The 20,877-nt window shown below is 38.4% G+C and overlaps 1 protein-coding gene across 18 annotated transcripts in view; it reads left to right on the top strand.

The window, feature by feature from the left end:
- Positions 1–7,762: 7,762 nt before the first annotated feature.
- Positions 7,763–20,877, top strand: part of LOC147342476 (glycerophosphodiester phosphodiesterase 6-like) — a 173,941-nt gene continuing 160,826 nt past the window's right edge. For 7 of the 18 annotated variants that reach the window (XM_086385737.1, XM_086385734.1, XM_086385741.1 and 4 more), the window contains exons 1-3: positions 7,765–8,144; positions 11,386–11,582; positions 15,846–15,949. In XM_086385737.1, the coding sequence (XP_086241863.1) occupies positions 11,400–11,582; positions 15,846–15,949 (287 nt within the window). In that variant the 5' untranslated portion in view covers positions 7,765–8,144; positions 11,386–11,399. Of the gene's footprint in view, positions 8,170–9,340; positions 9,602–11,385; positions 11,710–15,845; positions 15,950–20,877 lie in introns of those variants that run through there. The other 11 variants (XM_086385739.1, XM_086385735.1, XM_086385726.1 and 8 more) reach the window with 6 other exon arrangements.

The raw sequence follows: 20,877 nt of genomic DNA, 5'->3' as shown, positions 1-20,877 counted from the left end.
AAAGAAAAACACCAATACAGTATATTAATGCATATGTATAGCATATAGAAAGATGGTAACAACGACACTATATGCAAGACAGCAAAAAATACACAAAGAACAGACTCTGGGAGAAGAAGAGGGTCGGATGATATGAGAGAATAGCATTAAAACATGTATATTACCATATGTGAAATAGATGAACAGTCCAAGTTTGATGCATGAAACAGGGCACTTAAAGCCAGTGCACTGGGACAACCCAGAGTGATGGCATGGGGAGTGAGGTGGGAGGGGTTTTGGGATGGGGGGACACACATATACCCGTGGCTGATTTGTGTCAATCTATGGCAAAAACCACCACAATATTGTAATGTAGTTAGCCTCCAATGAAAATAAATAAATTAATTAAAAAAGAAAAGCAAGAGTCAATCCCAAAGAAAATCAGACCTGAATATTCATTGAAGGACTGATGCTCAAGCTGAACCTTCAATACTTTGGCTACCTGATGCAAAGAGCCAACTCATTGGAAAAGACCCCAATGCTGGGAAATATTGAGGGCAGGAGGAGAAGCAGGTGACAGAGGATGAGATGGTTGAATGGCATCACCAACTCAATGGACGTGAATTTGAACAAACACGGGGAGATGGTGAAGGACAGGGAAGCCTGGTGCACTGTAGTCTGTGGGGTCAGAAAGAGTCAGACATGAATAAGCAACGGAATAACAGCAACCTGGTTTGTCAGGAGGCTTTATACCTCATACTCTCTTATTGGTACTAAACTGAAGGTTTTATAGAAGAACCAACAACCAGGTGCATCTTTGCCAATAACTGGTTTCTGGCCACAGAATCAAAGGTCAATCAACACTTATAAAAACCTGTATCTACTTGAGGCTGCTTGAGGCTACTCTGTACAAAATCCTGGCTGGACCTCTTTTTCTTTCTTGCTAAGAGAGTAAGCCCTAATATTAGTATTTAGTATCTCCTTCAGACTTGCAGTTCAATATTTCTTTATCATGATATATTAAAAGCAAAGCATTAATTTCAGTGATCTTTCATTTAAAAGGAGATTCATTTTTTAAAATAAGGATATTTCTTAAAACAGGAATATCGTATATATTTAGTAGTGATATTGCCCAAACTTTGGGCTTGATATACTGCTTCACATATGGCTAGAATATATATCAAGCCCCAGGATGCTGCCAAGAAAGGGAAATCATTCAGCTGGTGAGGTGACATGTATCCATAGGTCTCAAGTTTATCCCTTTCTTTGTGTCAATTTTATCATTTTTAAGATTTAGATAACCTTTACTTAAAGAAACTCCTGACTTGTAACTCCTGACTCATCCTTCAGTCCAAGCAGTGAGCAATAAAATTGCTCTTATAGTAATTAGAAGAAAAAAAAAAGTTGAGATAGCTATTGCCTAGACTTCCAAAAGCAAGCAAAGTTAGGAATTTGCTACACTTTTATAATACTTCTTATTATATAAATATATATATATATATATATAAGGATATGTTATTTAACATATAAGCCTCTTATATTTTACTGTGAAATTTCTGTACACACAGCCTAGGTGACCATGCATCAGTCTAGGTGTTTAAATAGCAAATGACTTTGTGCATATGTGTATGTGTGTGTGTGTGTGTGTGTGAGAGAGAGAGAGAGGGGAAGAAAATATATATTTTAAAAGTATTTGAATTAGGGTTTACAGTCTATAGCAAACTACAAATTCTCTTATGTTGTTTTTAGTAGATTTTCCCCTCAGATGGTAGTGTAACAATGATCACTAGGGAAAAAAAAAAAAAAAAAAAAACCACAGGTCAGCTTGCTCCTTATGGAAACTTTTGGACTAAAAGCTTATATTCTGCAGAAGGAAAGGAGAGTTTTGAAGAAATGACTAGCAAACTTTCAGTTTGTAGTTATGAAGGAGTCTTAAAATGTACTAATTCTTCCAAAACAATCTTTTTGAGTTCATCATACTTTCATCTGGATCGGAAAGGGTCCATCAAACTTAAAATAATATTCATTACAAAAGAACAATTTAATTAGATTATAAAGAATTTACAAAATTGAGTTAGTTCTGTTGGGACAATAAAGCTAGGAAAAAACCTTTCCCAGGTATCAGTGGGAATCTGTGGTTTCTTATGTAAAACACATCATGTCCCGAAGTCAACTTTCATTACTGATTTTTAACAGGGAAGTTTAAAAGTTAAAGCCTCCCACAGAGATTAACTGAATACTAAGGTTCTTTGAAATAAGAATGTGATAATTAGACTTATTTGATAAGCTCTTTGGTGTCCTTTTCTACATTCCGTTTTGCTTGCATTAGTTTTGTTTTACTTGCCTCTGCTTTAAAACCAAGAATGACAAGATCAGGTCTGTATTTGCCCTAACGGGACCTATGCCTCATTCTCTGTTGATAAGAAAAGAGGAAAAGATGTCTAAAGAAAAAATCAGAATGAAGTTCCAGACAATCTTCATATCACAAAAGATTGCTTAATCCCTTGCTTGCTACCTAATCTCAGTGGGTGCAAGCATTTCAAGGGACATACAAGACAAGAGGAGCAAATATTTAACCAAGTTTGCTGGTGAGGAATAGGTGGTGATGATCAAAGAAGGCTTCTTAAACTGAGTGTTACGCTAACAAGAGGTGTTAGCCAGGTGAAAGTTGAGGATGGGAAGTGGGTCAGCCTGGAAGTAGGGACATCATGAATAAACGTACATAGTGATCTAGGGGAGCAGTACAAGGGATTTGCTTTTGCTGGGGTTTCAATATGAGTGGGAATGAAGGAGAGTAAGGGGGAAGATGAAGCTGGAGAGAAAGGTAGGATCCAATTTAAGGAGCTTAGGAATGAATTTTAACCATGTTCAGGTTTGCATTTTATTTATTTTTTTCTTTAATAATTATATTTATTTATCTTTGATTGATTTACATTATCGGTTTGATTTCTATTATACATCAACAAGAATTAATCATATATCAACAAGAATTAATCATAGGTGTACATTTGTCTGCTCCCTCTTGAAACTCCCTTTCACCTCCCACCCTTTCTCATTCCTCTAGGTTATTACAGAGCCCCAGTTTGAGTGCACTGAATCATACAGAAAATTTCCATTGGCTATCTATTTAACATATGTTTGTGTATATGCTTCCATGCCACTCTCTCCGTTCTTCTCATCCTCTCCTTCCTATCCCCTGCCCTTGTCCATAAGTCTGTTCTCTATGTCTGCATCTTCATTGCTACCCTGTGAATAGGTTCATCAGTATCATCTTTCTAGATCCCATATATATGCATTAGTACATGATATTTGTTTTTCTCTTTTTGACTTACTTCACTTTTTATATTAGGCTTTAGGTCATCCACCTTATTAGGACTGACTCAAATGTGTTCCTTTTTATGGTTGAGTAGTATTCTACTGCATATATGTACCACAGCTTCTTTATCCATTCATCTGTCGATGGATATCTAGGTTGCTTCCACATCCAAGATACTGTAAACAGTGCTGCAATGAACATTGGGGTACATGTGTCTTTTTCAGTTTTGGTTTCCTTGGGCTAAATGCCTAGAAGTGGTATTGCTGGGTCTTATGGTGGTTTATTCCTAATTTTGTAAGGAATCTCCATACTGTCTTCTATAGTGACTATATCAATTTACATCCCCACCAGCAGTGCAAGAGGGCTGCCTTTTCTTCACATCCTCTCCAGCACTTGTTATCTGTGGATTTTTAGATGCTGGTCATTCTGACTGGTGGGAGGTTATATCTCATTGTAGTTTTGATTTGCATTTTTCTAATAATAAGTGATGTTGAGCATTTCTTCATGTGTTTGTTAGCCATCTGTATGTCTTCTTTGGAGAAATGCCTATTTAGTTCTTTTGCCTGCTTTTAGATGGGATTGGTCGTTTTTATGGTATTGAGTTGTGTGAGCTGCTTGTATGTTTTGGAAATTAATCCTTTGTCAATTGTTTTATTTGTTATTATTTTCTCCCATTCTGAAGGTTGTCTTTTCACCTTATTTATAGTTTCCTTTTCTGTGCAAAAGCAAAGTGATCACTTTTAATGGAACATCTATAAGCTTTCATTTGTTCATCATACAAGGTTATTTATCACATTTGATCATTATTTCTGACATCCACTCTACTAGATGAGACATCCACTCATTCAGAGTGTGACCATGTCATTCATCCTTCTATGCCTATGTTATCCTGTTAATATATATTGATCTTAATCAACTAGGTCTCATTATAAAAGTTATAGATGTTACAACTAAATTGATCAGAATATCAAGTTCTGTGCTACATGCTTTGAGAGTTAAGGCCATGATATTCTCATTCATTATGTATTTATTTATACATTTACATTTGGCATTGAAATATACTTAATTATTTAATATCTTAATTTCAGGGACTAATACTATGCTTTATAGGGTTAATTAAAAATAAGGACGGAGGTTTGTGACATTGTACAGGACTCAGGGATCAAGACCATCCCCATGGAAAAGAAATGCAAAAAAGCAAAATGGCTGTCTGGGGAGGCCTTACAAATAGCTGTGAAAAGAAGAGAAGCGAAAAGCAAAGGAGAAAAGGAAAGATATAAGCATCTGAATGCAGAGTTCCAAAGAATAGCAAGGAGAGATAAGAAAGCCTTCCTCAGCAATCAGTGCAAAGAAATAGAGGAAAACAACAGAATGGGAAAGACTAGAGATCTCTTCAAGAAAATTAGAGATACCAAGGGAATATTTCATGCAAAGATGGGCTTGATAAAGAACAGAAATGGTATGGACCTAACAGAAGCAGAAGATATTAAGAAGAGGTGGCAAGAATACACAGAAGAACTGTACAAAAAAGATCTTCACGACCCAGATAATCATGATGGTGTGATCACTGACCTAAAGCCAGACATCTGGAATGTGAAGTCAAGTGGGCCTTAGAAAGCATCATTATGAACAAAGCTAGTGGAGGTAATGGAATTCCAGTTGAGCTATTTCAAATCCTGAAAGATGATGCTGTGAAAGTGCTGCACTCAAAATGCCAGCAAATTGGGAAAACTCAGCAGTGGCCACAGGACTGGAAAAGGTTAGTTTTCGTTCCAATCCCAAAGAAAGGCAATGCCAAAGAAAGCTCAAACTACCGCACAATTGGACTTATCTCCCATGCTAGTAAAGTAATGCTCAAAATGCTCCAAGCCAGGCTTCAGCAATACATGAACTGTGAACTTCCAGATGTTCAAGCTGGTTTTAGAAAAGGCAGAAGAACCAGAGATCAAATTGCCAACATCTGCTTGATCATCAAAAAAGCAAGAGAGTTCCAGAAAAACATCTATTCTTGCTTTATTGACTGTGCCAAAGCCTTTGACTGTGTGGATCATGATAAACTGTGGACAATTCTGAAAGAGATAGGAATACCAGACCACCTGACCTGCCTCTTGAGAAACCTATATGCAGGTCAGGAAGCAACAGTTAGAACTGGACATGGAACAACAGACTGGTTCCAATAGGAAAAGGAATATGTCAAGGCTATATATTGTCACCCTGCTTATTTAACTTATATGCAGAATACATCATGAGAAACACTGGGCTGGAAGAAGCACAAGCTGGAATCAAGATTGCTGGGAGAAATATCAATAACCTCAGATATGCAGAAGACATCACCCTTATGGCAGAAAGTGAAGAGGAACTAAAAAGCCTCTTGAAGAAAGTGAAAGAGGAGAGTGAAAAAGTTGGCTTAAAGCTCAACATTCAGAAAACGAAGATCATGGCATCTGGTCCCATCACTTCATGGGAAATAGATGGGGAAACAGTGGAAACAGTGTCAGACTTTATTTCTGGGGGCTCCAAAATCACTGCAGATGGTGATTGTAGCCATGAAATTAAAAGACACTTACTCCTTGGAAAGAAAGTTATGACCAACCTAGATAGCATATTCAAAAACAGAGACATTACTTTGCGAACAAAGGTCTGTCTAGTCAAAGCTATGGTTTTTCCAGTAGTCATGTATGGATGTAAGAGTTGAACTGTGAAGAAAGCTCAGTGCCGAAGAATTGATGCTTTTAAACTGTGGTGTTGGAGAAGACTCTTGAGAGTCCCTTGGATGGCAAGGAGATCCAACCAGTCCATCCTAAAGGAGATCAGTCCTGGGTGTTCTTTGGAAGGAGCGATGCTAAAACTGAAACTCCAGTACTTTGGCCACCTCATGTGAAGAGTTGCCTTATTGGAAAAGACCGTGATGCTGGGAGGGATTGGGGGCAGGAGGAAAAGGGGACAACAGAGGATGAGATGGCTGGATGGAATCACTGACTCAATGGACGTGATTTTGAGTGAACTCGGGGAGTTGGTGATGGACAGGGAGGCCTGGCGTGCTGCAATTCATGGGATCGCAAAGAGTCGGACACGACTGAGCGACTGAATTGAACTGAAAAATATAGTAAAATTGTATCATTCTAAACTTTGAGCCTATATTTTGTAAAAATAATTGTTGAAAACAAATGTCAGATAACTGTCCAGTTTTATTTGTAGTATATAGAAAAGTCATTTTCTTTTCTTTTTTTCTTTGATACTTATGTTGTCATTAAGCTTTTCACACTTTTCCTTTTATTTGTATAATTTTAATTTTCTTTAGTAATTGACTGCAAGAAACTTCTAAAAAATTTGAGATTATTTTTCTAAAGATATATATTTAATATTTTCATCCCCTCAAGCTTGAATTTCTGCTGTGATCTGAAAAAAAGAAAAAATATTCTATTCTTGCTGAGGTTCTTTTCTTTTTCTGTAGTTTCTATAGTGTCAGCGATTGGCAAGGAAATTTATGTTGGCTAACAGCTTTTGGTTCTCACTGGAGGTTGCCAGATGTCAAATTAACTGACCAGCCAACGGACACAGTTGCTAAATGTAGTCTGCATAAGGCCTCCTCTTTGTACAATCTGGGTAATGCTTCACACAGCATGCCAATTAGAACACCATACACTAAATCACATTAAGGCAGTGTCTAATTCCTGTAGATCACTTACTGCCTGATCTTTGAAAGGTAAATTTTTGGGAAGGTAAACTGGAAGTAGTGAGATTCTTTGGGCGTCAACTGTAGTAACTATAACTTCCTTAAAGGCTTACTATAGCAATACTAAGCAGTTGGTACCCAGGGAGGTGATTACAGGCCTAGTAGGCATTGAAATCAACACGGAATGACTAGGAGACATGGATAAAAATGAATAGGAAATATAACAAGCAGAACTTGGTCCTTATTAGGAGGGAGGGGGTGTTGCAGAGGAGAAGAGGAGTTAAGAATGAGGCATAGGTTTCAGATCTTGTTATTTGGCAATCTGGAAGCACTTGCAGGTGATGGAGCAGATTAGAAGGGAAAGATAATTCAGGTGAGAGTTTACTGAATTTGACGTGTCTACCCCAGGACATAAGATGGGTACAAGAATTTAGAGCTCAGAAATAAAATCAGAGCTAGAGAAATAGCTGCGTGGATCAAAGATTAAACAAAGAAACAAAACTACACAGGTCTATTTTTGAAGCAGCTTGGGGGAAAAAGGGCAAGAAAAAAATAGCTAAAAAATGAAACTATGAATAACTGGGCTAGAATATAAGTGCCTGAACTAAGTGATTAACCAGAACTAAGTTTATGTTATTTTTAGAAGAACGAAAATAATATTTTTAGAAGAACCAAAAATAAAACAAACACGGCATACCTTAAAAAACATTTAAAGCATGTTGGTCTGAGCTAAGGTTTGCGGTTGGCTTTAAATTCAGTCTTAGCGTCTCACTAGGCACCCGAGGCCACGCCCCTGGCCACGCCCACCACGCTCCAGCTTTGGGCGTTTCATTTTGCCTGGCCTCCATCTTGAGAGATGTCGGCCCCTTCAGCTTGAGCGATGTCGGCCCCTCCAGCTTGAATTCCAGATTTAGGTTTTCCATGGTGAAGTCACCATAAATACTTCCCCCTTAAGCATCTCCAGAAAGAGAAAGCTACATTAATACTCTCAAGTTGGCAGGCACACCTGAGGCACTCTATCCTGTCAGCTCATCCTGAGGCACTCTATCCTGTCAGCTCATCCTCACCACGTCCTCCAACAAAGCTGGAGCTGCCATTATCCCCTCTGCTCTACAGAGGATGCTGAGGACCTGAGACAGTCCCCAATCCCCATCTGAGACGGGGGTTGGGGAGGTGAGGAGTGGGGGAGTGAGGGAGGGTGAGTAGAGGGGATGGGTGGGGGGGCCCACCAAGCTCCGCTACATGCCAGGTGCCCCAGCTTGTGAGAAGTCACTGCAGGTGTGAAGGGCCATGTTCGTTGGTTTCTCTTCTCGAGGATCATTGTCATCGCTGCCTTTTCGACCTCTTATAGTAGTTATATATATATGTTTCCAGTTTTCTAGTTTTTATGGGGTGAGGGTGAGTTTTTCTGGTATCTCAATCCTTTTTGGCTCAGGCAAGGAGGTGAAGAGTGGCGTCATTTACTGAAAGGGGACAGACTTCAGGAGGAATAGGTTTGGGAGGGAAAGTCAAGGATTCAGTGTTGGACATGTTAGTTTTGAAATGCTTGTAAGAAATTTAAGTGGAGATTTCAGTAGGCTGTTGAATACATGGGTTTGGAAATCTTAGAAGGAGCTGCAAGGGAAACAATATTTATTGATCTTTCCTTAAATATTATTGATTTTCATATGAACTTGGCTACTCTGGCTGATATACACAAAGTTAGAGATCTGTACATATGGAAAATGGTTATGGTAATTATTCTGCTTTAAATGTTGCCTTTTATTTAGTATTCAAGCAGCTTACCTTCCTCCCAGACACAGAACTTTTGTTGACATCTTTCTAGGACACGGTAGTCACACCAAGTTCATATAAGTTCATCAACCAGTTCAGACTGTTTTCTCAGTTCAGTTGCGGTCATTTTCCTTTGGCCCATGGGTTTTTACAAATATGGTGTTTAATTCCCAAGTGTGGGATTTTCTAGGTCTCTTTCTTACTGATTTCTGGCTTAATTGTGTTTTTTGATAAATGTTCCATTTTTGCTTGAACATAAAACTCTGCAGTCATTGAGTACAGTGTTTTATAAATGTTAGTTAAAACTAGTTTATTAAGTTGTTAACATCTTCTGTATCCTTACAATTTTTTTATCTGCTTATTATATCATTTATTGAGAGAAGTGTGCTAAATTTCCTACCGTGGTTGTGGATTTGTCTATTTCTCCTTCAGAGGCTATGTAATTAGGTGCCCACAAACGTTTAAAAATATTTCTTCATCGTTATACATGTCCCTCTTTGTCTCTGCTAATGCTTTTGCCTCAAAGTTTTTTGATTTAATGATAATATAGTGAGGTAGATTATATCCTTTGACTTCAGTTTTCATCCTTCCTTTAGTTATACCCTTGTGTTCACACCCTTTGCCATGCAACTTTACTGTGCCCTCTACCATGAGCTGAGTTTGACTTCAAGACATCCCTTGACACAGAAGCTTGAAATGGGCTTGCATACTGAGACTTGCTCTCTTGGATGACTTCCATCACCATGAAAACATACTCAGGTCAGCCTGGTTGAGTGACACATGGAGCAGAGTTGTCTGGTCATAATGGCTGAGGCCAGTCTAGATCAGCAGAATGGATAGCAGATCAGCTCAGATGTGTGAGTAGTAGAAGCTTTTTGTTATATGTGATTGAAGTTTTGTCCATGCTTAGTCGATGGCATTATCCTGGTAGTTGAACACTGATATATGTACAAGGTGTACCTTTTTCTTTTTTCCTGTTTTTGTGCTGCACAGTGCAGCTTGTGGGATCTTAGTTCCCTGACCAGAGTTTGAACCCAGGCCCTTGGCAGTGAGAGCATAGAGTCCTAAGTACTGGACTGTCTTTCTCCATTTTTTTTCTAAATCTATCTTAACAAACCAAACTCTTGTAAGGAGCTTGTTGTTGTTTGTTCTCTTAATCCAGTTAGTCAATTTTGTTGTTTTTTAAAATGGAGCATTTAGTTCATTTGCATTGAAAGGAGTTACTGCTGTATTTTGGAGAAGGAAATGGCAAGCCACTCTAGTATTCTTGCCTGGAGAATTCCATGGACAGAAGAGCCTGGTGGGGTTCCATGGACAGAAGAGTATACAGTTCATGGGGTTGCAAAGAGTCAGATACGACTGCGTGACTAACACACACTGATGTATTTAGGCTTAAATCTGGCATTTACTATTTGCTCCCTGTTTGTTCTCTTGTTCTATTTATCTTTTTTTTTTCTCTTGGATTGATGATTTATGATTTCATCTCATCTCCTATTTGACTTATTATGTATGTACACCTTTTTCCAGAGATCACTTTAAAGTTTATAGCATACTTTTTTTTCACATATTAGAATCTATTTTCAAGTAATACTGCACCACTTTATATATAGTATGAGAACTATACAGCAATGTAGTTTCATTTTCTGCTCCTGGCCTTGGAACCATTGTCATACATTTTACTTTTATAGTTGTTATAAGCTACAATAGTCATTGTTTTTTTTTTTTTTGCTTCTGCTTCAAATAGTTTATTAAATTCTGAAGTAATTTTTAAAATAAGAAAAACAGTATTTTATATCCATTGATATATTTAATATTTTCAGTGTACTTTATTCCTTTATGTAGATGTGGATTCCCACCAGGTACTTTTCCCCTTCATACTCAATGCCTTTCTTTAAAATTTCTCATAGTATAAATCACTTATTGATTAATTCTTATTGTTTCAAATATCTGAAAAGGTTTTTATTTTACATTCATTTTTTATGTTTTTGCTGAGTTCTGAATTCCAGGTTAACTTGTTTCATTTTTTAAGTTCTTTACAGATGTTGCTCCTATGTCTTCTGGCTTGTGTTGTTTTCAATGAGAAATCATTGTTGTTGTAAGAATGTTAAGAAGACATTCTTACCTTTTTTCCTCTACATGTAATATGTCTTCTTTGCTAGCTAGTTTTGAGGTTTTTCTCTTTATCAGTCTTTTAAAGCATCTGGATTATGAAGGGCAGGCAGCTGTGTGTCTGAGTCACTTATTAGTCAAAGACTGTGTTTTTGGTGTAACTCCTTCATGTTGCCTAAGTTTTCAGGTTATTTCAAGAGCATAATAAAGTTAAAATTTTTTTTTCTACTTTCCATATTATTGAATTTGATGCCTTCAGTGTCTGTTAGTTGGCTAGGGCAGAGAACATGGTCCTGTTTTAGAGCTGGGAAAACTAAACTTTGAATGGTGCAATGACTGCAGCAAACACTCAACTAGATAGTGGGAGAGATAGGATGAAGCTTTCATCTTCTATACCAAATCCAGTGCATTATCCTAGATTATAAAAAAATTTTTTAAATCCATCTATTTTGATGGAACTTTCTATAGAATGGTAGGGTAGGAAACATTTAAAGAAACTACTAGATCCTGATTGTTTTATTTGTTATTACAGCAAAAAGGTGAACCATGCCTATGAAGGCCAACAAGACTGAACCTCAGAGCCAGACAAGAAAACAAAAAAAGGATACTCCATGGATTTTACACATCTTCAACCACATATGCTTCGTTACTACCATTATTGGTTGCTACAGCTGCCACTGGAAAATCAAACAGGAGAAGAAATTTAAACATGGACAGTGCTGCTCTTTGGTACAGAGAGATGGGAAGAAGCTGAACTACATTTTTTTAATTTGGGGAACATGGGCTGGTTCCTACCCTCATACAGGTTCACTAAAGTCTTCAGGACTAGGCAGGGGCTCTAGCTCTTCTGTTAAAGGTCTGCCACAATTCTGGGGCCACAGTTAATTTTCCTGAAACATGTGCTTGTTTTCTTTCACTTTTATTATTAATTTCTTGTCATTCTGTTATTCACTTATTCATCTTTTCTTTTATTAAGTGAACCTGGAAGAAGAAGTAAGATCTAGGTCAGTCAGATGTTCTTGGCTGTGGAGTATAGGAATAGTTGAATTTTTAAATCTCTCTTCAGTGTGAGTTTCCCAAAGGAACTGTGCTTATGAAAAACAAAAACCAGCAGGAAATAAGGTGCTCCTTTATTACTGGTCAGGCAAGTATTTGATTTTCTCTAATGAAGGATCGCTGGTAAGGCTGAGTGGTAGCATGTGGTATATCCTCATTGAGCACCTCTTTCTTTCTTTAAACCGTATTTTGGGGCTCTGTGGTGGGCACTGTGATGTAAAAGGTGAAATGATGAGCACACTGAAGTGAGAAAAGGACAGCCGTATTATGTATGTTCACTTAATTATATACTTGGTCTAGCTGGGTCCAGGATTCTGTCCAGTTGGATTACTGATTTCTGTTGTCTGACATGCGGAGCTTAAGGAAAGTGGTGGGAATGGGAGGCTTCCCATTAGGCATGAGTGTCCTTCAGTCCATATATCTTTCCCCCCCAGTTATTTAGTTTCTGTACCAGTGACTGAGGACAACACGAGTCCTCTGGCATTGTGAATTCCTCAAGGAATTCACAGTCTACTGGAGGAAAAGACAAGTAAACATTTAATTTCAGTATACTGAGAGAAATGGTATAATTGTGTGTGTGTGTGTGTGTATTCATATGCATGCACATCTGTGTCCCTGTTACAAGGGAGGGAGCCAAGCATGCACGTCTGTGTCCATGTTACAAGGGAGGGAGCCAAAAATAACTTTGTTTAGAATGTGACATGTGATTAAGAATTGGATAGATAAAGAATGCTGCTGCTGCTGCTAAGTTGCTTCAGTCGTGTCCGACTCTGTGCGACCCCATAGACGGCAGTCCACCAGGCTCCCCTGTCCCTGGGATTCTCCAGGCAAGAACACTGGAGTGGGTTGCCATTTCCTTCTCCAATGCATGAAAGTGAAAAGTGAAGGTGAAATCGCTCAGTCGTGTCCAACTCTAGCGACCCCATGGACTGCAGCCTACCAGGCTCCTCTGTCCATGGGATTTTCTAGGCAAAAGTACTGGAGTGGGGTGCCATTGCCTTCTCCGAGATAAAGAATAGAGGGTGGCAAAAGAAATGGTATTGGAGAGGAGTCAAAAGGCTTGGTCTGAGGTTTATTTTAGGTGGAGCAGAAGATATGAATGGATAAGTGATGGGAAGTGAACGTAGAGAGGGAGTTGGTAGATGTAGTGTGGTTTTAAGAATTTGACTTCTTCCATGTAGGGAATTGAGAGTTCCTAAAGATTTTAAGCTATTACTGTTTTCTGAGCTACGTTTTGGAACGATTATTGGATCATGTGGAAGATGCATTAGACAGTACGAGAGTAATGCAGAAAGGTGTCTTTGCCTCAAAGAGAAAAGCAATGGTAGTAATCAAGGTTAGAGATGTTGGTGTCCTCGATTAGTGAAGTGATGGTAAAAATGGAGAACAGCGAATTGATGAAACAAATATTTATTAGGAATGATGAAGTAAGTTACAACAGAACTATAAAGGACATTGAATGAAAGAAAAAGGTAGGCTTCCTAGGAAAGGTGGCATTGGAGGCAGTGTGGTATAATGAAAAAGTCCCTGGACCAGTGCCTGGGAGTACATTTTGGTGCTTGTTCCAGCTCTGCTTTAGGGCTGGTTATATGCTATCTCTGAGCCTCTCTATAGAGGGAGTTAAACTATACAATTTTCGAAGTCCTTGGGCAATTCTCAAGGCCCTGTTTATGCTCAGGGGAAGAAGTCTAGCATATAGCAAAAGAACAAATTCCTTGTGTTCTGGGAAGGGCTGGCTGGATTCAATTTATGACTTCATCATTGATTTTCTCCAAACTAGTGCTTAACCACTGTGGGACCTTGGCCAGTTACCTAACATTCTAGTGATTGATTCCTCATTTGAATGATGGAGATGGTAGCAGCAGTGCCCACCAATGGAGTTTGTTGGGAGGAAAGAAGAGATAAAATATGTAAATACTTAGAACAGGGCTTGGCATATGGTTAGCACTAAATAAATGTTAGCTGTTATTTTACTGTTCTTGGAGTCACTGACTTGTGAAGTCATCTTCCACTTACAGGAATGATGGTATAGGGGATTCTGGGTAGAGGAAATGCAGTAGTCAGAAGTCCAGAGATAGAGAAGCACAGCGATGTGTTTAGGGAAAAACAAATTTACAGTATTGAATTTATGAGCAGGTAAGATGATAAATGGTAAGTGATCAGATTGGAAAGGAATATTTTAATCTAATTATGTAGCATCTTTATGTCAGCCTAAAATATTTGAACTTTGTCCTGTAAACAGAGGGGAGCCTATTAATTTTTGAGCAAGAGTGACAACAGTGAGAATCAAAATAAGGAGATGTGTTTATTCAACAAGAACAAGTTTATTGAATGTGTGTAAGTGAGTAAGACCACTAAGGCCTCTGGCCTTCCTATACCTGACATTCTAGTGGGATGAGTTAGGTAATAAACAGTAATGAAGAAAGATGGTTTCAGACAGTGATAAGAGCTTTGAAGATAATACATAGGAAAATGGGTCAGGTGGATGGGAACCTGATTAGAGAAGACTGCTTTGAAGCAATGTCACTTGAGCAATCTCTTAAATATAAAGGTGGAGCCAGCCATATATACATCTGGGGGCAAAAATACTCCAGGAAGAGGGACCAGGAACTGTGAAACTCTTGAGGTGGGAACAGATCTGGTCATATTCTAGAAACAGAAAGCCAGCGTGGCTGGAGTTCAGAAATGGAGTTGATGTGTAGAATGGGATGAGGTCAGGGATGGACAAGACTTGATTGTGTGCACCTTTGGGTCATGGCAAGGAGTTGGGATTATATTTTCGCATAGTGGTAAGATCTGGGAGTCTTGTAAGCAGGGGAGTAACTTTATCTGATACATGTTTATCAAAGTCCACACATGTTTTATGTAGAGAGTGAGTATAACCTGAGTCAAAAGCTGTTCTCTTCAGCTTCCTACACTGCAGAAGTTGTTTTAGTGCCTTGATACCTATAATGTCTCTCATCAGAATGGGTCTGTCAATACTCTACGTTTTCTATTTTATTTCTTAATTCTTACTTCACGGTAACCCCATATTTTGCACAAGGCAGGGATTATTAAATCCATGTTTTGCAGAATACAGGCAGTGTGAAAGACACAAAGAAACAGAATTTTTCATCCATGTGATATAGAAATGTCAGGATTATAACTCAGGTAACAAATTAAACCTAATGTTCCCAGGAAGGGTTTGACAACCTCTGATTTGGTTGACTTGTGATATAATTTTCAGTGCAGGGAGTTACCTTCTCCATAAAGATATCCTCCATCTTGGCTTTGGGCTCACAGATCTGGGCAATGGATCTGATACTTCTTGGCTGTGTGAATTGGCTTGAGTGAATTACTTTTACTTCTCTGAGACTTAGTTCTCTCTTCTGCAACATGAGGTTACCAATACCTTATATAACTATTGAGAAATGAAGAAAATGAAAGTAGCTTTTGAAATCCCTGGCATTGTATTTGTGCAAGATAAACTACTAAAAAAAAAGTTTATTCCCTCACCTATGTCTCCTCTTCCTCAAATCTGGGAAGATAAATGGCTAAATGACCTGATGAATAATGAATGAATGAATTACTCAGTGAATGAATCACTGAACAAACATTTGGTAGACAGGAGGTGGATGAATTCAACAGATGGTTACAAAGAGCCAGCTGCATTTAAGGAACTGTGCTAGACACTGGCAATACAGAGATTTGTAACAAAAGTTCCTTTTCCTCAAAGAAGAAATTTGCATCAGAAAAAAAATGATTGCATTTCAGTGTAATAAATGTCATAAATAGGCTTATACAAGCTTCCATAGGGATAAGAGAATACAGAGGTCTCTCTAGCCTGGGGAGGGTAATGCACTACAGCTATGCAGACCTCTGATGAGTGTATGCAGATGTTTCTGAGATACCATGAGTAAATGGAACTTAATTATACTCTCTTCTTTCTGTTTCTAGAGAGAACGATTATTTTACCCATGTCTGGTCATTTCATTTTGCATGTCTGTGCTTTTGGTGTTCGTGTGGGTAGAATCATCAAATGAATACAATGGCTTTGACTGGTGAGTTTCACTTTTTTTTTTTTTTTTTCTTTTTGTGTAAGGGCTCTTTGGTCTAATAGCCACATGGATCTTACTTCAGGCTGAAAAGATCTGGTGACATAAGAGGGAGGGATTTTTTGCAGCTGGTGGATTGGAGGCCTAACTCTGGGGAGGAGTAAGGATGCTCAGCACCCTCAGCTACTGTACCTCCCTTCCCTGCTCATTCTCACTCTTTGACCAAATCTGGCTCAGTGGGAAGCTTTCTCTGTGCTTCCAGTGCCCCCAGTCCTATTCAGATGACTCCCTGATACCTTGCTTCTCAGCCTTTTGTCTGGGTTACTGATGCCTACACCAGTCCATCTTCATGATCTTTGTCCATGAACCCTGATGTGTCTGCCTCACCTCCAGCCTCTGCTTCTTCCTTCTGTCCCTACTGTGCTTCTGAAGACTCTGGAGACAGAGACAGCACCTTTTGTAGCCCAATTCCTACTCTGAACTACTCCTAGCTCTTTCAGTTTTTCTGAACTGATTGTTGAAAATCTTACCCATTATTTGATATTTGGGGGAAAAAGGGATGTGTTTGAGTATGCGACTTTTTAAAAATGGAATACCTTTTTATAGAAGTAGTACATGGTTTTTATTTTAAATGTAAAAATACAAAGTAGAAAATATAAAATTCAACTTAGTTTTACTTTGCAGTAACAGTCACTTGATATACTTCCAGTTTTTTTTTTCTATGCTTACTTTTACATTATTATACTCATGCCAGATATACAATTTTGCTTTTCCTTTTTGCTTAAAATAGTTACACACATTTTGACAGATTGTTAAAACTCTTAATGACTATCATTCAAAATGGTCTAAAAATATGTCCTGACATGAAAGTACTCTAATACACTTACTTAAACCACTTTTTATTGTTCAGTGCAGTTCAATTGCTCAGTCATATCTTTGTGATCCCATGGACTGCAGCACTCAGGCCTCCCTGTCCATCACCAACACCCAGAGTTTACTCAAACTCATGTTCATTGAGTCGGTGATGCCATCCAACCATCTCATCCTCTGTCGTCCCCTTCAGCTCCTGCCTTCAATATTTCCCAGCATCAGGGTCTTTTCAAATGAGTCAGTTCTTCGCATCAGGTGGCCAAAGTATTGGAGTCTCAGCTTCAGCATCAGTCCTTCCAATGAACACTCAGGACTGGTATCCTTTAGGATGGACTGGTTGGATCTCCTTGCAGTCCAAGAGACCCTCAAAAGTCTTCTCCAACACCACAGTTTAAAAGCATCAATTCTTTAGTGCTCAGGTTTTTTTTTTTTTTTTAATTTTATTTTTATTTATTTTTATTTTTTTTAAAATTTTATTTTATTTTTAAACTTTACATAATTGTATTAGTTTTGCCAAATATCAAAATGAATCCACCACAGGTATATCTGTGTTCCCCATCCTGAACCCTCCTCCCACCTCCCTCCCCATACCATCCCTCTGGGTCGTCCCAGTGCACTAGCCCCAAGCATCCAGTATCGGGCATCGAACCTGGACTGGCAACTCGTTTCATACATGATATTTTACGTGTTTCAATGCCATTCTCCCAAATCTTCCCACCCTCTCCCTCTCCCACAGAGTCCATAAGACTGTTCTATACATCAGTGTCTCTTTTGCTGTCTCGTACACAGGGTTATTGTTACCATCTTTCTAAATTCCATATATATGCGTTAATATACTGTACTGGTGTTTTTCTTTCTGGCTTGCTTCACTCTGTATAATAGGCACCAGTTTCATCCACCTCATTAGAACTGGTTCAAATGTATTCTTTTTAATGGCTGAGTAATACTCCATTGTGTATATGTACCACAGCTTTCTTATCCATTCATCTGCTGATGGACATCTAGGTTGCTTCCATGTCCTGGCTATTATAAACAGTGCTGCGATGAACATTGGGGTACACGTGTCTCTTTCCCTTCTGGTTTCCTCAGTGTGTATGCCCAGCAGTAGGATTGCTGGATCATAAGGCAGTTCTATTTCCAGTTTTTTAAGGAATCTCCACACTGTTCTCCATAGTGTCTGTACTAGTTTGCATTCCCACCAACAGTGTAAGAGGGTTCCCTTTTCTCCACAACCTCTCCAGCATTTATTATTTGTAGACTTTTGGATTGCAGCCATTCTGACTGGTATGAAATGGTACCTCATAGTGGTTTTGATTTGCATTTCTCTGATAATGAGTGATGTTGAGCATCTTTTCATGTGTTTGTTAGCCATCTGTATGTCTTCTTTGGAGAAATGTCTATTTAGTTCTTTGGCCCATTTTTTGATTGGGTCATTTATTTTTCTGGAGTTGAGCTGGAGGAGTTGCTTGTATATTTTTGAGATTAGTTGTTTGTCAGTTGCTTCATTTGCTATTATTTTCTCCCATTCTGAAGGCTGTCTTTTCACCTTGTTAATAGTTTCCTTTGATGTGCAGAAGCTTTTAAGGTTAATTAGGTCCCATTTGTTTATTTTTGCTTTTATTTCCGATATTCTGGGAGGTGGGTCATAGAGGATCCTGCTGTGATGTATGTCGGAGAGTGTTTTGCCTATGTTCTCCTCTAGGAGTTTTATAGTTTCTGGTCTTATGTTTAGATCTTTAATCCATTTTGAGTTTATTTTTGTGTATGGTGTTAGAAAGTGTTCTAGTTTCATTCTTTTACAAGTGGTTGACCAGATTTCCCAGCACCACTTGTTAAAGAGATTGTCTTTAATCCATTGTATATTCTTGCCTCCTTTGTCAAAGATAAGGTGTCCATATGTGCGTGGATTTATCTCTGGGCTTTCTATTTTGTTCCATTGATCTATATTTCTGTCCTTGTGCCAGTACCATACTGTCTTGATAACTGTGGCTTTGTAGTAGAGCCTGAAGTCAGGTAGGTTGATTCCTCCAGTTCCGTTCTTCTTTCTCAAGATTGCTTTGGCTATTCGAGGTTTTTTGTATTTCCATACAAATTGTGAAATTATTTGTTCTAGCTCTGTGAAGAATACTGTTGGTAGCTTGATAGGGATTGCATTGAATCTATAAATTGCTTTGGGTAGTATACTCATTTTCACTATATTGATTCTTCCAATCCATGAACATGGTATATTTCTCCATCTATTAGTGTCCTCTTTGATTTCTTTCACCAGTGTTCTATAGTTGTCTATATATAGGTCTTTAGTTTCTTCAGGTAGATGTCTTCCTAAGTATTTTATTCTTTCCGTTGCAATGGTGAATGGAATTGTTTCCTTAATTTCTCTTTCTGTTTTCTCATTATTAGTGTATAGGAATGCAAGGGATTTCTGTGTGTTGATTTTATATCCTGAAACTTTACTATAGTCATTGATTAGTTCTAGTAATTTTATGGTGGAGTCTTTAGGGTTTTCTATGTAGAGGATCATGTCATCTGCAAACAGTGAGAGTTTTACTTCTTCTTTTCCAATGTGGATTCCTTTTATTTCTTTTTCTGCTCTGATTGCTGTGGCCAAAACTTCCAAAACTATGTTGAATAGTAATGGTGAAAGTGGGCACCCTTGTCTTGTTCCTGACTTTAGAGGAAATGCTTTCAATTTTTCACCATTGAGGATAATGTTTGCTGTGGGTTTGTCATATATAGCTTTTATTATGTTGAGGTATGTTCCTTCTATTCCTGCTTTCTGGAGAGTTTTTATCATAAATGGATGTTGAATTTTGTCAAAGGCTTTCTCTGCATCTATTGAGATAATCATATGGTTTTTATTTTTCAATTTGTTAATGTGTATTACATTGATTGATTTGTGGATATTGAAGAATCCTTGCATCCCTGGGATAAAGCCCACTTGGTCATGGTGTATAACCTTTTTAATGTGTTGTTGGATTCTGATTGCTAGAATTTTGTTAAGGATTTTTGCATCTGTGTTCATCAGTGCTATTGGCCTGTAGTTTTCTTTTTTTGTGGGATCTTTATCAGGTTTTGGTATTAGGGTGATGGTGGCCTCAGGTTTTTTTATAGACCAACTCTCACATCCATCCATGACTACTGGAAAAACCATAGCCTTGACTAGATGGACCTTTGTTGGCAAAGTAATGTCTCTGCTTTTGAATATGCTGTCTAGGTTGGTCATAACTTTTCTTCCAAGGAGCAAATGTCTTTCAATTTCTTGGCTCCAGTACCATCTGCAGTGATTTTGGAGCCCCCCAAAATAAAGTCTGTCACTGTTTCCACTGTTTCCCCATCTATTTTCCATGAAGTGATGGAACTGGATGCCATAATCTTAGTTTTCTGAATGTTGAGCTTTAAGCCAATTTTTTCACTCTCCTCTTTCACTTTCATCAAGAATCTTTTTAGTTCTTCTTCACTTTCTGCCATAAGGGTGGTGTCATCTGCATATCTGAGGTTATTGATGTTTCTCCCGTAGTCTTGATTCCACTTATGCATCTCCCAGTCCAGCGTTTCTCATGATATACTCTGCATATAAGTTAAATAAGCAGGGTGACAATATATAGCCTTGACATACTCCTTTTCCTATTTGGAACCAGTCTGTTGTTCCATGCCCAGTTCGAACTGTTGCTTCCTGACCTGCATACACATTTATCAAGAGGCAGCTCAGGTGGTCTGGTATTCCCATCTCTTTCAGAATTTTCCAGTTTGTTGTGACCCACACAGTCAAAGGCTTTGGCATAGTCAATAAAGCAGAAATAGATGTTTTTCTGGAATTCTCTTGCTTTTTCGATGATCCAGTGGGTGTTAGCAATTTGATCTCTGGTTCCTCTGCCTTTTCTACAACCAGCTTGAACATCTGAAAGTTCACAGTTCACGTATTGTTGAAGCCTGGCTTGGAGAATTTTGAGCATTACTTTACTAGCGTGTGAGATGACTGCAGTTGTGCAGTAGTTTGAACATTCTTTGGCATTTACTTTCTTTGGGATTGGAATGAAAACTGACTTTTTCCAGTCCTGTTGCCA

Source organism: Bos grunniens, chromosome 29 (genome assembly GCF_055505025.1).
Source record: "Bos grunniens cultivar Pamir isolate PY7600 chromosome 29, Bosgru_T2T1.0, whole genome shotgun sequence".
Taxonomy (NCBI): Eukaryota; Metazoa; Chordata; class Mammalia; order Artiodactyla; family Bovidae; genus Bos; species Bos grunniens.
This window is presented reverse-complemented; position numbering and strand designations above follow the sequence as displayed.